The sequence below is a fragment of the Panthera tigris genome, chromosome B1 (assembly GCF_018350195.1).
Source record: "Panthera tigris isolate Pti1 chromosome B1, P.tigris_Pti1_mat1.1, whole genome shotgun sequence".
Classification (NCBI taxonomy): domain Eukaryota; kingdom Metazoa; phylum Chordata; class Mammalia; order Carnivora; family Felidae; genus Panthera; species Panthera tigris.
Genome location: NC_056663.1, coordinates 76,516,940 through 76,531,637, shown reverse-complemented (window position 1 = coordinate 76,531,637; position 14,698 = coordinate 76,516,940). Strand labels below are relative to the sequence as shown.

At 33.5% G+C, this 14,698-nt stretch overlaps 1 protein-coding gene across 3 annotated transcripts in view; it reads right to left on the bottom strand.

The window, feature by feature from the left end:
- Nucleotides 1–14,698, bottom strand: part of LRBA (LPS responsive beige-like anchor protein) — a 781,201-nt gene that overhangs the window by 290,913 nt on the left and 475,590 nt on the right. For 2 of the 3 annotated variants that reach the window (XM_042983782.1, XM_042983784.1), the window contains 2 exons: nt 9,085–9,245; nt 1,130–1,276 (listed from right to left, as the gene is read on the bottom strand). In XM_042983782.1, coding sequence (XP_042839716.1) covers nt 1,130–1,276; nt 9,085–9,245 — 308 coding nt within the window. The remainder of the gene's footprint in view (nt 1–1,129; nt 1,277–9,084; nt 9,246–14,698) is intronic. The other variant, XM_042983783.1, reaches the window with a different exon arrangement.

Sequence of the window (14,698 nt, the reverse complement as noted above, 5' to 3'; positions counted from 1 at the left end):
GCAACCTAGGTCCTACAGAAGACCCCTGACAATTTCCACTTCATTTCTAACCCACACCACTTTATTAGTGTGGATTACTTCTTAATCCTATTGCCATTGTCAAGATTATATAATTAAACTCCCCTTTCACCTCTATTACTGTATGAATGTATTACTAGTAGCAAGAACAGAAGCAAAATAAAGGAGGAGGAAATGGGTAAATAGATGTGAAGGAAAAGGCTAGAGAATAGCAGTGCCCACCTTACTTACCACTCCCAATCTGAATCACTTAACAGTATGCTCCAATTAATTTTATTTTACGTTACAGAGAGGTTTATGGTCATCAGAGAAGATACCATCATCTATTTTCGCTTTTCATTATAATTCACTGCATGGTAGCACAGGCTGCAGACACATCAATAAATGAAAAATTCCTAATGCCTTTTCTCTTAAATTAAAATTATCAAAATAGAAGACTATAATTTTCACCAATGGAAATTGTAGAATCTTTCAGACTTTCCTCCCAAAGGGAGAGAACCACAGGCATTAAAGAAAAAAAAAGGCATTTAATGAATGACTAAAATTTCAGGCTAAACAAGAGAATTTTTCCCATAAGGGAAGTAAAACTGAAAATCTGCAGAGTGCAAATCAAAATTCCTACATCAGGTAAAATATGTGGATCCTGTGAAAAGCCATAGCATTCTTGGAATGGATTTTTTGAGAGAGTTAAATGTATATGCAGCATGTTCACTAAGACCTGTATATCAAAGCAAATAGCTCATCTGCCTCCAAGCTTTATTTACAAAACAATTGGCAAAATTTTACTTACAGCTCTCATTTTATAGAGATTAGGTAACTCCCGAGGGTGAAGCAATTTTGTTGTTCTGCTTTTAAACTTTTCTTTTATGGTGAAAATTACTCAAAAAAGAAAAAGATGAGAAGGGTAAAGAAAGTAAAAAGAATGGAAAAATAAAGGGGAAATAGTGTTGACGATTAGGAGGAAAATATTTGGAAGAACAAAAACCATCTTTATTTAAAGTAATTGTGGGCGTAAACTTGGTAGTCCTAGCGGTCACAGATGAAAAAGTAAGTAATTAGGTGCTTATTGGCCCAGAGCTAGCTGAAATATCCATACAACCGGTGAATTTACCAGCGAGATTCTCTAAATCTTTCTCATCCACGGATGACAGAGTATCGTCGTCGCCTTCCAGGAGGATCTCGTTTTCTGAGTTCTGATTTCCTAAAGCCTGACTCTTGATGGACTGTTTTCCTTTAGCGAGGATATCTTCATCTGCAGCTGAAATGAAAAGGAAACAAAGCTGTCCATCAACTCTGGGGCGAGTACTTTTGCAGAGGGGCAGGGAAGTGAGGTAAGGATAGGTGGCCAAAGATGGTCAATCATTTTTACAGAGAGTCATCCACAGGAGGAGAGTGACTGGGATGGCACACAGGCCCCTTCTGACAAACAGGACTCCCCAAGCCTAGTCTAATGTTACCTTGAACAAGCACCCTAATCCCATTAAACGTGACCCTTGCACCGCCCACCGAACCATTTATTTACTTACAGTTAGGGCAAGAGAGGGTTCAAAGGCAGCACATTTTGGGGAAATTAGTAGAAAAAAATAAGAACCCCATTTTGGAAACAATATCTACTTGATTCTGAAACTTAAGAAAGGCTGGTCATTCCTGCAAATAGTGATTATACTGACAAAACATCGTGAACTTGTCAGGCAGTGGTTGTGGAGGAGAATCTACAAGTAAGAAGGGTCAGAGAGATTCACAGCCAATGAGGGCTGTAAGCCAAATTGTGAAGCCACAGCTGACATCAAACAAGCTATAGCAGCTCTCCGAAGCTGCATCCTCTTTCTTCCAATCCTCCCTCTCACCTTCGCACTGCCCTTGCCCACATTTTACCCCACCCAGACCCCCACTTTAGCCTTTATATAAATATCCAAGACTAAGACACTGTGGAAACTAAGTGGAGGCTCAAACACTACCTCCTCCATGTGTTTAAACTAAAAGGCTAAGACACCCCGGGGGCAAACATAACAGAAAGCCCGGGAGGAGAGGCATCTGGGCAAAGAGCCTTACAGGGCCTGAATTGGAACAGCCTGTGGAGAGCGGCGGCACCAGACTCTCAGGCACTGTGACAAGGCAGCCAGACGGAGAGGAAAGAGGGAAAGGGTACACCAAACCTAGGGAATGAAGAAGAAGCTCTGCAGAGCACCTACAACCAATGACGGAACCAGAAAGAGGAGCAGAGGTGCAGCTGAAAGGACAAAACACTGAAACTCAACAATTCGGACTTCAAAACCCCATGTCCCTTCCAGTATTAACTCCCACTGCTTTGAGCAGCTTTCTCCTTCAGAAATATAGAAAAGAAGATACTAAATTCTGGACTGTGATTTTTAAAACCTCATAGCGTCACATAAGGGAAAGTTTAGAATCCTTGTTACACTATTGACATTCCCAGGTTTCCAGTGAGGGAAATTCAGGAGGCAAAGCACCTGATCCTCCCAGGCAGTAGCTATTGATATGGAAATCAGATGGCGAGGCTTTCTGATCCACTGCAGTTTCGGCCTAGGCAAAAGGCCCAAAACCCAGAAAGGATAAAGCCTTCAGTTTCCAGTAACATGGCTAATATCTATCTATATAATTCTTTCTATACAGTTACACTACATGTATGTTACCAAACGTTTTGACAAAACAAAGCTTCTTTGATTTTAATAGATACAATTATGGGTAATATTAAGGGTAAAAGTTTATTTTTAGCATATTCATGTGAGTTCACAATGTATATCATTTATATACAATACTAATGGCACAGCTTTAACAGAATATAGGAGCTCTATATTAAATGAGAAAGTCACGGGAAGAAGCTTTCTATATTTAGGTTTTGAATACCATCTATGGGTAAATCAAATTTTGTTTTCCTTCATACCCACAAATAACAAGCATAGTATGCTGCACACATATGAAAGTCTCAGTAAATATTTTGAAAAAATTTTAAAGTATCTAACTAAAATGACTTTATTTTTTAAACTACAAAGAAATATACCAAAAACTCCCCAATTTTTAGGAAAATAGCAGCATAAGTTGTTATATCACTGTTTATATTTCAAGTATTTATGTTTCCTTACTCTAAAATCATAAACACTGCCCTGAGCCCAAACAAGATATATTCCAATGTACTACCAATGTTATTAAAAATGAATCAGTCACCGAGATATACACGAGAAATCACCATCTTCTATATTTTCTAATAAATAAAGCAAATCATAATAAAATAACAATTGCCAATCAGATTTTAGTACAAAATCAGTATGTTACATTCTCTTTTTCTAGATTTACAATGCCTTCTTCAAAGCAGAAATGATAATAATGCTAATATTAAATAACACCATGTGCTAGGGTGTGTTCAAAACACTTTACATATTCAGCTCATTTAATTCTCATAAACCCTCTGCTAATTTCTCCTTTTCAGATGAGTAAACAGGTGCAGAGAGGTTACATAACTTGCCCAAGGCAACACAGCTAGTAAGAAGTAGAAACAGGAATGAAATCCAAGCATTATGGTAACAGTATCTTAACCACTATATAAATAACAATGTATATATAATTTAAGGATTAGTTTAGTAATTCTTATGTTTCTCATAGTGCCTTTAAAAAGGTTAAGTCAAAATCATAATAAACAAGTTAAGAATACAAAAATACTCATTTCCAAACCTAAATTTGATGAGCATATGACAACCAAATTCAGAAACAACCAAATTCAATACCTTGCTCATTACTATCTCTGATTATTACCATACATGTCCTGAAGTACACATACACCAAGCATACTTGGGGTGAGGGGGGTAGGGGAGGAAAGAAAGGAAAAAAGCTCTTTACTGTGCAAACATTTACAAAAAATGAGAGGAGCCAAGTAGCAATATGCAATGGCTTAAAATAGCTCAGTAAATAAATTCATTCATGTAAATGACTGCTAAATAGAATTTGTTATCCCTTCCAATTGAAACTTAAAAAAATGTTAATATGTTCTCATCATGCTGACACATATTAAAACACAGTAAGTTTTGAATTGAATAAAGTTTTATGAAAAAATTCTGAAGTACTCTAAGTCTACTGTATGCATAGAAACACCCACTTTAATTTATTTATTTACTTATTTTTACAAGCTCAGATTCTGGAATTGTTCAACCTCAACTGAAAACCTCTTGTCATGGAAAATATGCAGCTTACTGATATTTAGAATGGTTTTCCTGTAATTAACTCCCCCTTGAGGATTTTAAGTTAGCAGCAGTAAAATTACCAACAGTACTCTAATACACACCACATGCGCTGGTGTTCAATTCTCAGTGGTCTAATAGCTCTCTGCTAAAGAACTTTTTTTTTGTTTGTTTCAAAATTAGAACAAAACTATCCTAAGCATAAAATAAAAGATAATTATCATGTTTATATGTGCTGGGGAAAGTATACTTTTAACTTTTGCTTGCCTTCTACTCAATCATTAAAACAAGTATCAACTGTTTTGATATTTTTTGTGAATATATTCTACGCTAGTATAAAAGTTTAATTGGATGAAGTCAGAACACACTTCTGGTTCCATTTCAAAGCTTTGATTCAGATCTTCGCTAGCTAATAAAATTATTACCAAACATGAAAACTATTTAAGTTTTTCTTATCACCATTAACAGACTGCCTTCATATAGTCTCTCACTTTATTCTGGCTTAATATTTACCCTCATTTAGTAATTAAACTGCAATTGTTACACAACACTGGAGAAATCTGTCAAAAATTCTTTGTTTGAAAGATGACTTTTTATTCACTGAAGCTAAGAGCAATTAGAGGGCTTAGAGAAAAGCTGGTCCTCAAAATGTAAAGTTCAAGTTCTTTACAGCTAGATCTAGGCATGAGTTGATTCATCCATGCAACACAAGCTAGCTAAGTAAAATTAAAACAGAGAAAGGACACAGAAAAGTGTTCCACCTATGACACATAAAGCCCCTTTTAAAACTCCACTGCAACAGTGAAATGGAGTCAGCAATAGTCCATATTACAGTAAAAGAAGTGTATACATGAGGAATTAGCCACCTTAAAAAAATACTACTGGAATAACAAAATGACCTCAAATATAAATAAAATGAATATGAGTATCCACTTAATGTGATGTGAAATACCTATATCATAACTGCTTATCCTGAATAAGACACATAAAGAATATCTTATACACAACTACTGTCCTAAACTTTAGAGTTAATGCAATTTCCAAAGGGTTCCAAGTCAAGAAAATTTAGAAAAATCAGTGAAAATACAAAAGATGATTAGTAGATTAGAAGATAAGCCAAGTTTCATCTCCTAATGATCATGGGTTCCCCCAAAAGCTTTGGTTACAGAACCTAATATATGTTGATACAAAAAAGGAAGCAACAGTATCTGGCATTATTGAAGTTGTGAGAGAATGGCATGATTTAAGATCTTTACATGGTTTGTCATCCCAAGAAAACCAGATGAGTTACTTGTGTCATTCCATATGATCACAAGATACTTCTTAAACAATGTTAAATCCTCCTCATATATTTCCATCAGCATGCACATTCTCTACAAAATTAAAATGTCTTGAATTCAATAGAATTCTACTGCTTAACTGTTTATTATTTGAACTAAAACCACTCTTTCTACCATTTAAAACATTTTTTTACGTGGCTTTAATTTAAATGTCAAGTTCCCATTATATTTAACAGTGAATTTTAGAAGACAGTATAGCACTACAGTAAGAAAATCTGATTAGTCATCAGTTAACCTGGGTTTTAGTCCTGTATCCACCAAGAATTATGTGGCTTTTTGTTTCCTTAGTTTCCTTATTTATAAAGAATAAAGTTAGATTAGACTTTAGCCTTTGTTTCTTTCCAGATCTAAAATGTTCTGACAATAAATAATAAATGTTCTGACAAACTGGGCCCTGTGCATTAGGAGAATGTTACCAATCATGACAACTAACTTCTAATAAATTTTAAACTATAAAATGCAAGAAAATGTCCTCAAGAATCAAATACCCACCTCTGCTTGCTGCTGCTAATTTCCATAAAGAATATTTAATAATAAGAGGAAGTATTAATTTTAATTTAAAAATATGACTCAGTTTCTGCAAAGTTAAAGGAATCTCCCATTACAAAATGACTTTTATAAATAACCACTTTGGAGGGTCTCTCTTTGAAAAATTACCTAAGGCCCCTTTCCCCAAGCAAGTTAATGTGAACTTGGGAAGGGCAATTAAATTGTCAGAATTAAAAAATTTGTTTTTAACTAGAAGGTAGCCAGAAGTAGAGTCATGGGGCTAGTATTGATCGCCCGAACAGAGAACATCACTCTTCAGGTATTTACTCTGCCACCTTTACACCAGAGGCTTTCCTTCAAATCAAATCAATCTATAAAAAAGATGGCTCTTACTACTAAAATACATAACTAATCTCCAACGGCATTTCTATTTACATGTTTCCCTTTGATAATAATAATATAGTTTGTGATGTTTTAAGAATCTGCATTTAACAACATCCTGTCTCCTTAGTTAAATCAATTATAAATAAAAGTGAGAAGTCCTAAAACAGTATACAACTGACACACTATCCTCAATAATACCTATTTTAAATATTCAAATTCAACACTGAAGCATAGTATTTATCCATACTAGATTCTGTAGTTTCACTGCTTTTTGATCACATCAACTGTTTTTGTTTTGCTAACTTGATTTTTAATATGTTTATTTTCATTAACTTCCTTACTGTTATTAAATTAAGGATAAAGGCACAAGAGTTTCATAATTAACACAAAATTAAAACTGGATGTTACCTATAAGATGCTTTATTTAATAAAAAATTAAAAACTTAAGTTCTTGACTTACATAATGAATTAGCATAAACTATGCTGATATGAAACTATACCACTGTACAATCTACGTGCCGAGTTTTAAAACCATTGTCTAATATTCATTATTTAAAATAAAAAATATATACAAAGTATGACAACAAAAGATTTATATTTTATCAAAAAATGTTATATTAAATATTACATGTGGAAGACCACTGAAGCATCTCCTCCACATTTAGTTTTTAAAAGCATATATTTCAGATTTAAATTTTTGTTTTCAACCTTTCAGAGTATTTTAATCACTGTAAGATCCATGTACAATATTGTCAAATAAGATGGAATTACAGAAAGTGCTTAATTTTACTTCCCTCAATTTAATAAATATTATATTAACTTTTCAATTACTGTTTGGAGTCATTAGAGTGAATTCTACACAGGATAAAAAAAGTTCTAAAAGACAGTAAGCACTGCAATGCTTACTAAATATTTTTTTTTTAACCAGCCTCCTGGCAACACAAAAAGGTGGCATAATAGTATTTGAAAAGGTAAAGTTCAGTAACAATGAAATCAAATTTATTTATTATGTAAAATTCTGTAATTTCCCAAAATGGTTGCATGTATTATTTTTGGTTAATGATTGATTTTAATAAGCTCTATATTAAATCTATACCACAAATTTTAAATTTAGTTATTGATATTTCTCTCCAAATAAAGGATTAACAGATTGCCTGTGTATCAGTTTTAGAAAACAAGTCCCTGTCTCCAGATATAAAAGGAAAAATTTTCATAAAAGCATTTTCATTGTCACTGATAGACTTCAGACTTCACAACTCAATGTTAAATGAGTTAAGAAGACAGAAAGGTACTTATTAAATTTTAAGTTCACATAGTAACATCTGTTTGATTGAAAAGTATAAAACTGCAAAAAGGCTGATTTTTTTTTTAATGTAAGAGTCATTAGCCAAAAGAAAAAAAAAAAAAAAAAAGAAAGGAAAAAATATATGTAACTGTGAAATCTATAGCACCACATAAAAAGCACATGAACCCTAAAAGCAAAAGTGGCCTAATTAATTCTACATCTTATTTCTTCTTCCCCACCTCCTGTAGTTGAAGATGTAGGGCCCTCAGACTATTATTGCTTTTAGATCACTTTGTTATTGACTATTCTCTGTATGATCATTTATTTTAAAGGACTGATGTCACATTTGGTGTTATATCTGATGACATATTGTGGACATTTTCTTCCAGAAATGGCTCTTTAAGGCTGAGTGCAAGAGGTTAAGCTGCCTGACTGAGGCCAAACCTAAGATCACAGACTTTTAATCTAAATTCTTAATATCCTTATTGAATGTAATTTCACATTTATTTTGTATACTACATACTATCATTTAACCATAAACTGATGCGTGTTAAACCAATACCTTGAAAAAAGGGAATTAAAACTATCTTATTAAAAAATAACCAATTTACATTTTATAAAATCAAAATTATTTTAATGTAGAGAGGAGCTTCCCCCCCTTAATCAATGTATCTTAATTGGATTTCAAAGGGATAAAATATTAAGTGAAACCCTATGATCAGAGAGAGTATATTATTAAATCCAAAGGCTTTTTCAGTTTTCTCCAATTTGCTCATCAGGCTTTTCCCTAATCTGAATCACAGTGATATGCATTATATCAAAAAAGGAAAAATGTTTTGTTAAGCTTTGATAACAAGATGATGCAGAATGGGAACATATGAAAATAATGTCTATTCTCTTTTTCCAGGAGCCATCCATCACACCCATCTACAAATCAAGGCTCAGAAAGTATCTGGGCGCTTGGACATTTATTACCATCTCTCCCACTTCATAATCTCATGCTAAAATACCATGGTTGAGGGAAAACCATATACACACAGCAGAACCTGGAAACCAATTTGGTTTGTAAATGCTGTGTTTCTGATATTCATGGATTTAAGGCAGGCGTCCTGGATTAATTTACTCAAAGCTGAATGTGTCGCTTAAAAACAGAAATATTTTATCCTCCTACTCTGAAACAAAGAGTCTGCGTTAAGTAAGTTTTGCATGTGTAACATAATAAATAAATCCACTTGACACCATAATTTAATAGGAACCTACACTAACTGTAAAAAACTTAACTTCTCTTTCTGGGGTGAGTAACTATGAGATGTGGCATAGACCATTTTACAGTGCCTTGTAATAATGAAGTTATGCTCTTCATTACCAAGTACTGTACCTGCTGCTATTGGCAAGGAGTGGTTTATACACTGACCATGCTCCACGGCTGTTTTTAGTGTCGCTTCAGGATGTGTCGATCCTAGAGGGTTACGCACAAATCGTCGCCGGCGCCGCAAGTCATCTTCCCAGTGGTCAAGGCGCCAGAACTCACGAGGACGACTACAATGAAACAGAGAAGCCACATATGTTAGCAATTATCAAACAGCGTGGTAGCACTGAATTTCTGCATAAAGCTCTCCTTGTTTGCTCTGCCTTTTTTTTTCCCCTCCCCTTCCTCTTAATTCTCCTTCCACCTCACACTCCCCTTTTCTGCAATCTTTAACTTAGGTATGTCCTTGAAAATAACAATATCACCTTCCAGTCTAAGGAACTCCTTTTCCTTTTTCTTGGAAGGTGAAATGAGCACTAAATACATCATTTTAAAATGAATTGCTGACAGTGTGATCAGTTTCCCCACACTCTAGTGGCATGTGCTCTGATTTCAGCCTCATTTCAGCCTCAGCAGGGCACCTTTCTCTGTGGCTGCATTTATAAACCAGAATAGGGAAAAGGCTATTATAAATATGGTATAGCATTACCTATATTAATCAAAGTCTGTCCCCCTTCATTTTTCTTCCTAATTTGTGCCTTTTTGCACAAGGTCAGTAAATCATACCATGAATTCTTGGTCCAGAAAGTGTTAACTTTAATGAATATCTCAGTTACATGGTTATGTATGTGATAATAAAATATTACTCTGTTTAGATGTGCAGGAATTTAATTAAAATAATCTCTTAAAATATTCATTACATTTAGCCCCTGAGGCTTAGAACAACACAAGAAAATGCATTTCTTTTCCATTTACTGTTTTTAAATAAACCATTCCTATAGAGTGAAATAGCAATCTATTTTCAAGCAAATCAGATTGGATTTCTGTTTTATGTAGTGTGTTTTTATATTTAATTAAAAACTACATGCTATATGATGTGCAATAATTGCTATATCAAAAGCATACTTTTGGAAATGTATTTTTTAAAGGGTTCTACTATATTTTCCCCAATTATGTAGATCTTTTATATGGCAATATATAAATGTCAACTCTCCCTCTTATTAACTAATCATAATCTAGCATGGTGGAAAATATAAGGAAAATACTACTATGAAGTTTTTTCCGTTACAGTGAAAAAAAAATCTGCACAATACATTTATTCACGAAAGATACACAGCATGAAAATTTCTAAGCTTCAACAATTAAAAAATTCATCATCAAAACTTCTGTAAGGAATGACTAATACAAAATAAAATTGCACTTGTATTTCATGAGCTAATAAAATTGTACCTGTCAGCTTTGACATATTAGTAGTCTTGACCAACTGACAGTCCCAAAATACTCACTTAAAAGGAACTCTTATTTTGATGTTTTAGAGATGTTATCTTAAAAAATTCAAAACAGATTTGTAAATAAGTCCTTTATAGATTAAAAATTATCTCAGGTTAATAAAAGCACAGACAACAAACAGTACATTATTGAAAGAAGATATGTTTAAAAATAATAGAAATCCAGTGGTCTTTTATGAGAAAGCTAGGGACACAATGAGAACATCAAAATTGTCCTTTGTTGATTTTAATCATGCCCAAAGAGGAGATATAATGTAATCAAATGGAATGCAAAAAAGTGTTAGAACTGCAGTCCTCAAAAAGAAAAATTAAAAAGCTCTTTTATTCTTTTTTATACTGCTGTCTACAGTTTAAATGAAAACTTATAATACCATTAAAAAACAAGTAAGAAGCACCTACAGAATACACACATAATAAGCAAAAGACAACAGTTGTTTGAACTCAATTAATAAAATTCTCCTTAGGTGAAAGGGGAAAAGACGGTACACAGATGGCTACATGTATGGCTTTGATAGTCATGGAGCTTGGATAGGCACTTCATCATTCTGCCTACCTACATTTATCTGTTAAAATTATTATCAAATATCAGCCAGGATGCAGTCGTGAATCACAGGCTGCTCCTCGTCTTCAGGGGAATGATACAATGAGGGTCTATTCATCAGTGCGGCAATCGGCACAAGTAATTAGTTCCCTAGACTGAGATCTCCTACAAAGCCTATTTCAGTCAGCACCACAAACATATGACGATGTAAAGCTAATGAAAGCTGCTAAAATTTGTTAACCTTTTCTGCCATCAATCCTTCTAATATTCTGTGCTTCAGTATTATGCAAAGGTGGTAAATTATTAATTTGTCATTCATCCATCCTTCTGAATTTTGAGTCAAATTAAATGATATCATTTTTCTTGATAACAATTAAAATTATAAGAGATGTTAAGCTGCTATTACAAAATTATTACTAAATTAGGTAACAATGCGTTCTAGTATAATGCATGAGGGTAAAGTCAAATCCAACGGCTACTAAAGCACGTGAGCAATATTTTTTGTCAGATAGTAGAAAAACCAGAGGAATTATGAAAACATTCACAAATTAGCAAGTAACTCAAACAATATCTACAAGAGTAATAATCAAAATTAGGAGGAAATAGAACTATGATATTTATTTTTGTGCTCTTTAATACTAACAAAAATGGTCTCAGTGGTGACAACTGGCAAAAACAAAAGCCCCAATATATCAGGAACTAAGAATTTGTTCATATGGCAGAAAAATATTTAAGGTAAGTTTCATCTTCAAACATATACGTAGTATCAAAAATTAAAAAAATACTTAGATACAATCCAAAAAAAACCCAATAAAGAACTTTATACTCCAGCATGATAATGTTTACAATATCCTGAAGCTAAAACTCAGACTACTCAATACAAGTAGTAACAATTTAAAATCATCTGAAGACAAAGCAAAAATCACTTATTTCACAGCACAAATCTAGAATGTATTACAAAAATCACCCAGAGAGCCCAACAATTTCAATATATTTTCTTGAGAGTCTCTTCATTATAAAGCACTGCTTCAGGTGATATAGGATACAAACCCTCAAGGAACTTACTCATAATCGAATAGCTATTAGCCTCATTTGGAAAAAAACAGCATTTATCATCCAGTTTCTGATGCTGTGAGTAATACATGTTCTTTGGGGGAAAAGTCACACTCATTTTTTTCAAATAAGGGTAATTACTAGCATGTTTAAAGTCATTTACATAGGAACAGACCAACGTTTTATCCCTCCAATCCTGTTCCCTCCAATATACACTCTTAGTACTAAGTTCTATCACTGAAAAAATGAGGCATGCTTTGTCACTTTAGAAAGGAGAATGTGTAGGTTTCACTCACCAACTTTCTGTAAGTTTTGATCATTCACATAAAGACTGCACTCTCATTTAAGAAATACTTCCACACCCTCCCCAAAAGCCCCTTGTAGAGGAAAGAGAATAAGAGATTAGCAAATTTGGCATAATCAAGACAACTGTCTTCCCATAAGGTTATGAATTAACTAAATAAGTTATTGTATATTTTTAGAGTTATCACCAATGGCATGGCTAGAAAAATTTTAAAAACATCAGGTATTCAGAAACTGTTGACCAAATACAAGCATGGTTAAAATGAGAAATTACTTATTCTGAGAGTTTACAGGTATATATATCTGAATCACTATATTCCTTTATATATGTGTACCTATCCAAAAAATTATATTAATACAACATGATGCCAAATTCACAAACATTATCTGTATCACTTCTACCAGTAATTAAATCTTACCACATAAGATCTGGAAATAAAACCTTCTGTATAAAAGGTGCTGTACTTAGGTATCCTATTAGTACATAGCCTCCAAGTCTAAAATCTTTAACTAATAGAAATACACATGTTTTTTGAAAAGTTGTGGATGACACTAAAATTAAATGTTCTAACTTTTCTTTCTAAATATTTTCCCCCAATTCTATGACCTAATTTCAAAATTGGAGATTAAAATTACAATGAAAGTATAACTGTCTTTTTCTAATTATAAGTCAATGAATTGCCTTTCTACCTTTTAAAAAAACTTTACACTTACGTGTTTGTAACATACACCTTTAATACATCACTGCAATCTACATAAAAGAATATAAAACAATGCCATTTTAATATATAGAATATGTATTTTCTGTTCTATAAGAACAGAATCAAATAGATTGTTGAAATATATCTTAGAGGGAAATAAACTCAAACATTAATAGTCTATTAATTCCCTTTCTGATCTCAAGTGTGGTTAGTGATTTGATGAGGTGAAACAAATGAATTAACTATGACCCAAATGAGAATCAGGTGAAAAGGGCAGAAGCAAAACAGTGAATCAGTAACTAAAGTATGATACACTTTCTTCCTCTAATATTTAAATGGCTCAACTATAAATAATCTATTATTTTTCACATGTAAATTAGAAGACTTTATTTTTTTCAAATTTTTTAAAATATATATTTATTTTTGATAGAGACACAGAGAGACAGAGCATGAGCTAGGGAGGGGCAGAGAGACAGAGATACAGAATCTGAAGCAGACTCCATGCTCTGAGCTGTCAGCACAGAGCTTGACACAGGGCTTGAACTCACCAACTTGCAAGATCATGACCTTAGCCGAAGTCGGACGCTTAAACAACTAAGCCACCCAGGAGCCCCCAGAAGACTTTATAAAGTTCAATTTTTTTGCGAAAAATATGGCAAGCCAATTAGCCAATTAATAATGTATATATGGATGAATATGGAACTAGAATCCTAAAACATTTTCTAATAAAACTGATTGACTCTTACCTTGAGCCAGCTGCTAAGAATACAAAGATTAATAAGATATTATCCCTGGCCTCATGGAGAAGACAGATGTAAAAATGATGAGAATTCAAAAAAACTTTGTGTAAGGGGGGAGCTGGGTGGCTCAGTCGGTTAAGTGTCAGATTTCAGCTCAGGTCATGACCTCATGGTTCATAAGTTCGAGCTCCACATCGAGCTCTGTGCTGTCAGCAGAGCCTGCCTGGGATCCTCTGTCCCCTCTTTCTATGCCCCATCCCCGATCATGTGCTCTTTGTCAAAAATAAACGGACATTAAAAAAACAAAAACAAAAAAACTGTTTGGAATAGAGCAGAGCTCTATTAAATAGCTAGTAAACTGCACAACTCCAGGGGGCAGTGTTCACATCAAGATTTGTATGATACTCCTGGAGTTGTGCAATGCTCATTTTGTATTTCTATATGAACAGCCTTTAGAATGATAGGGTGTTATGAGAACACTTTATCTTTTTCCCTCTCCATACAATGTTCAGACTCCTTCCTTTCTCTCCCAGAGTTAAATATAATCTTGGGGAAAAAGAACAGAACAAGGCCCTTCAAACACTATCAGTAGCAGAAAAGGTGTTCAGACCAGGACTGACATTGTGAAAAAATAAAAAAAACAGGCAAACTTCAATATACAAAAGAAAATAATCAAGAACAAAAAAGAAATATTAATATTTATTTCACTGAAATCATTAAGTTCATAATTGATTTATTAAAGCAATTTTTGATATTATTCTGTTATAGTAAAACAGTATTAATTACTAAAATGAGTAGTAGCTATGTATGTATTCCAATTATTGCATAACCAAATTGTATTGACACTTATTCAAATTAGTGAGATACACCTATGTTTGCCATCTTACTGTTTTTAGT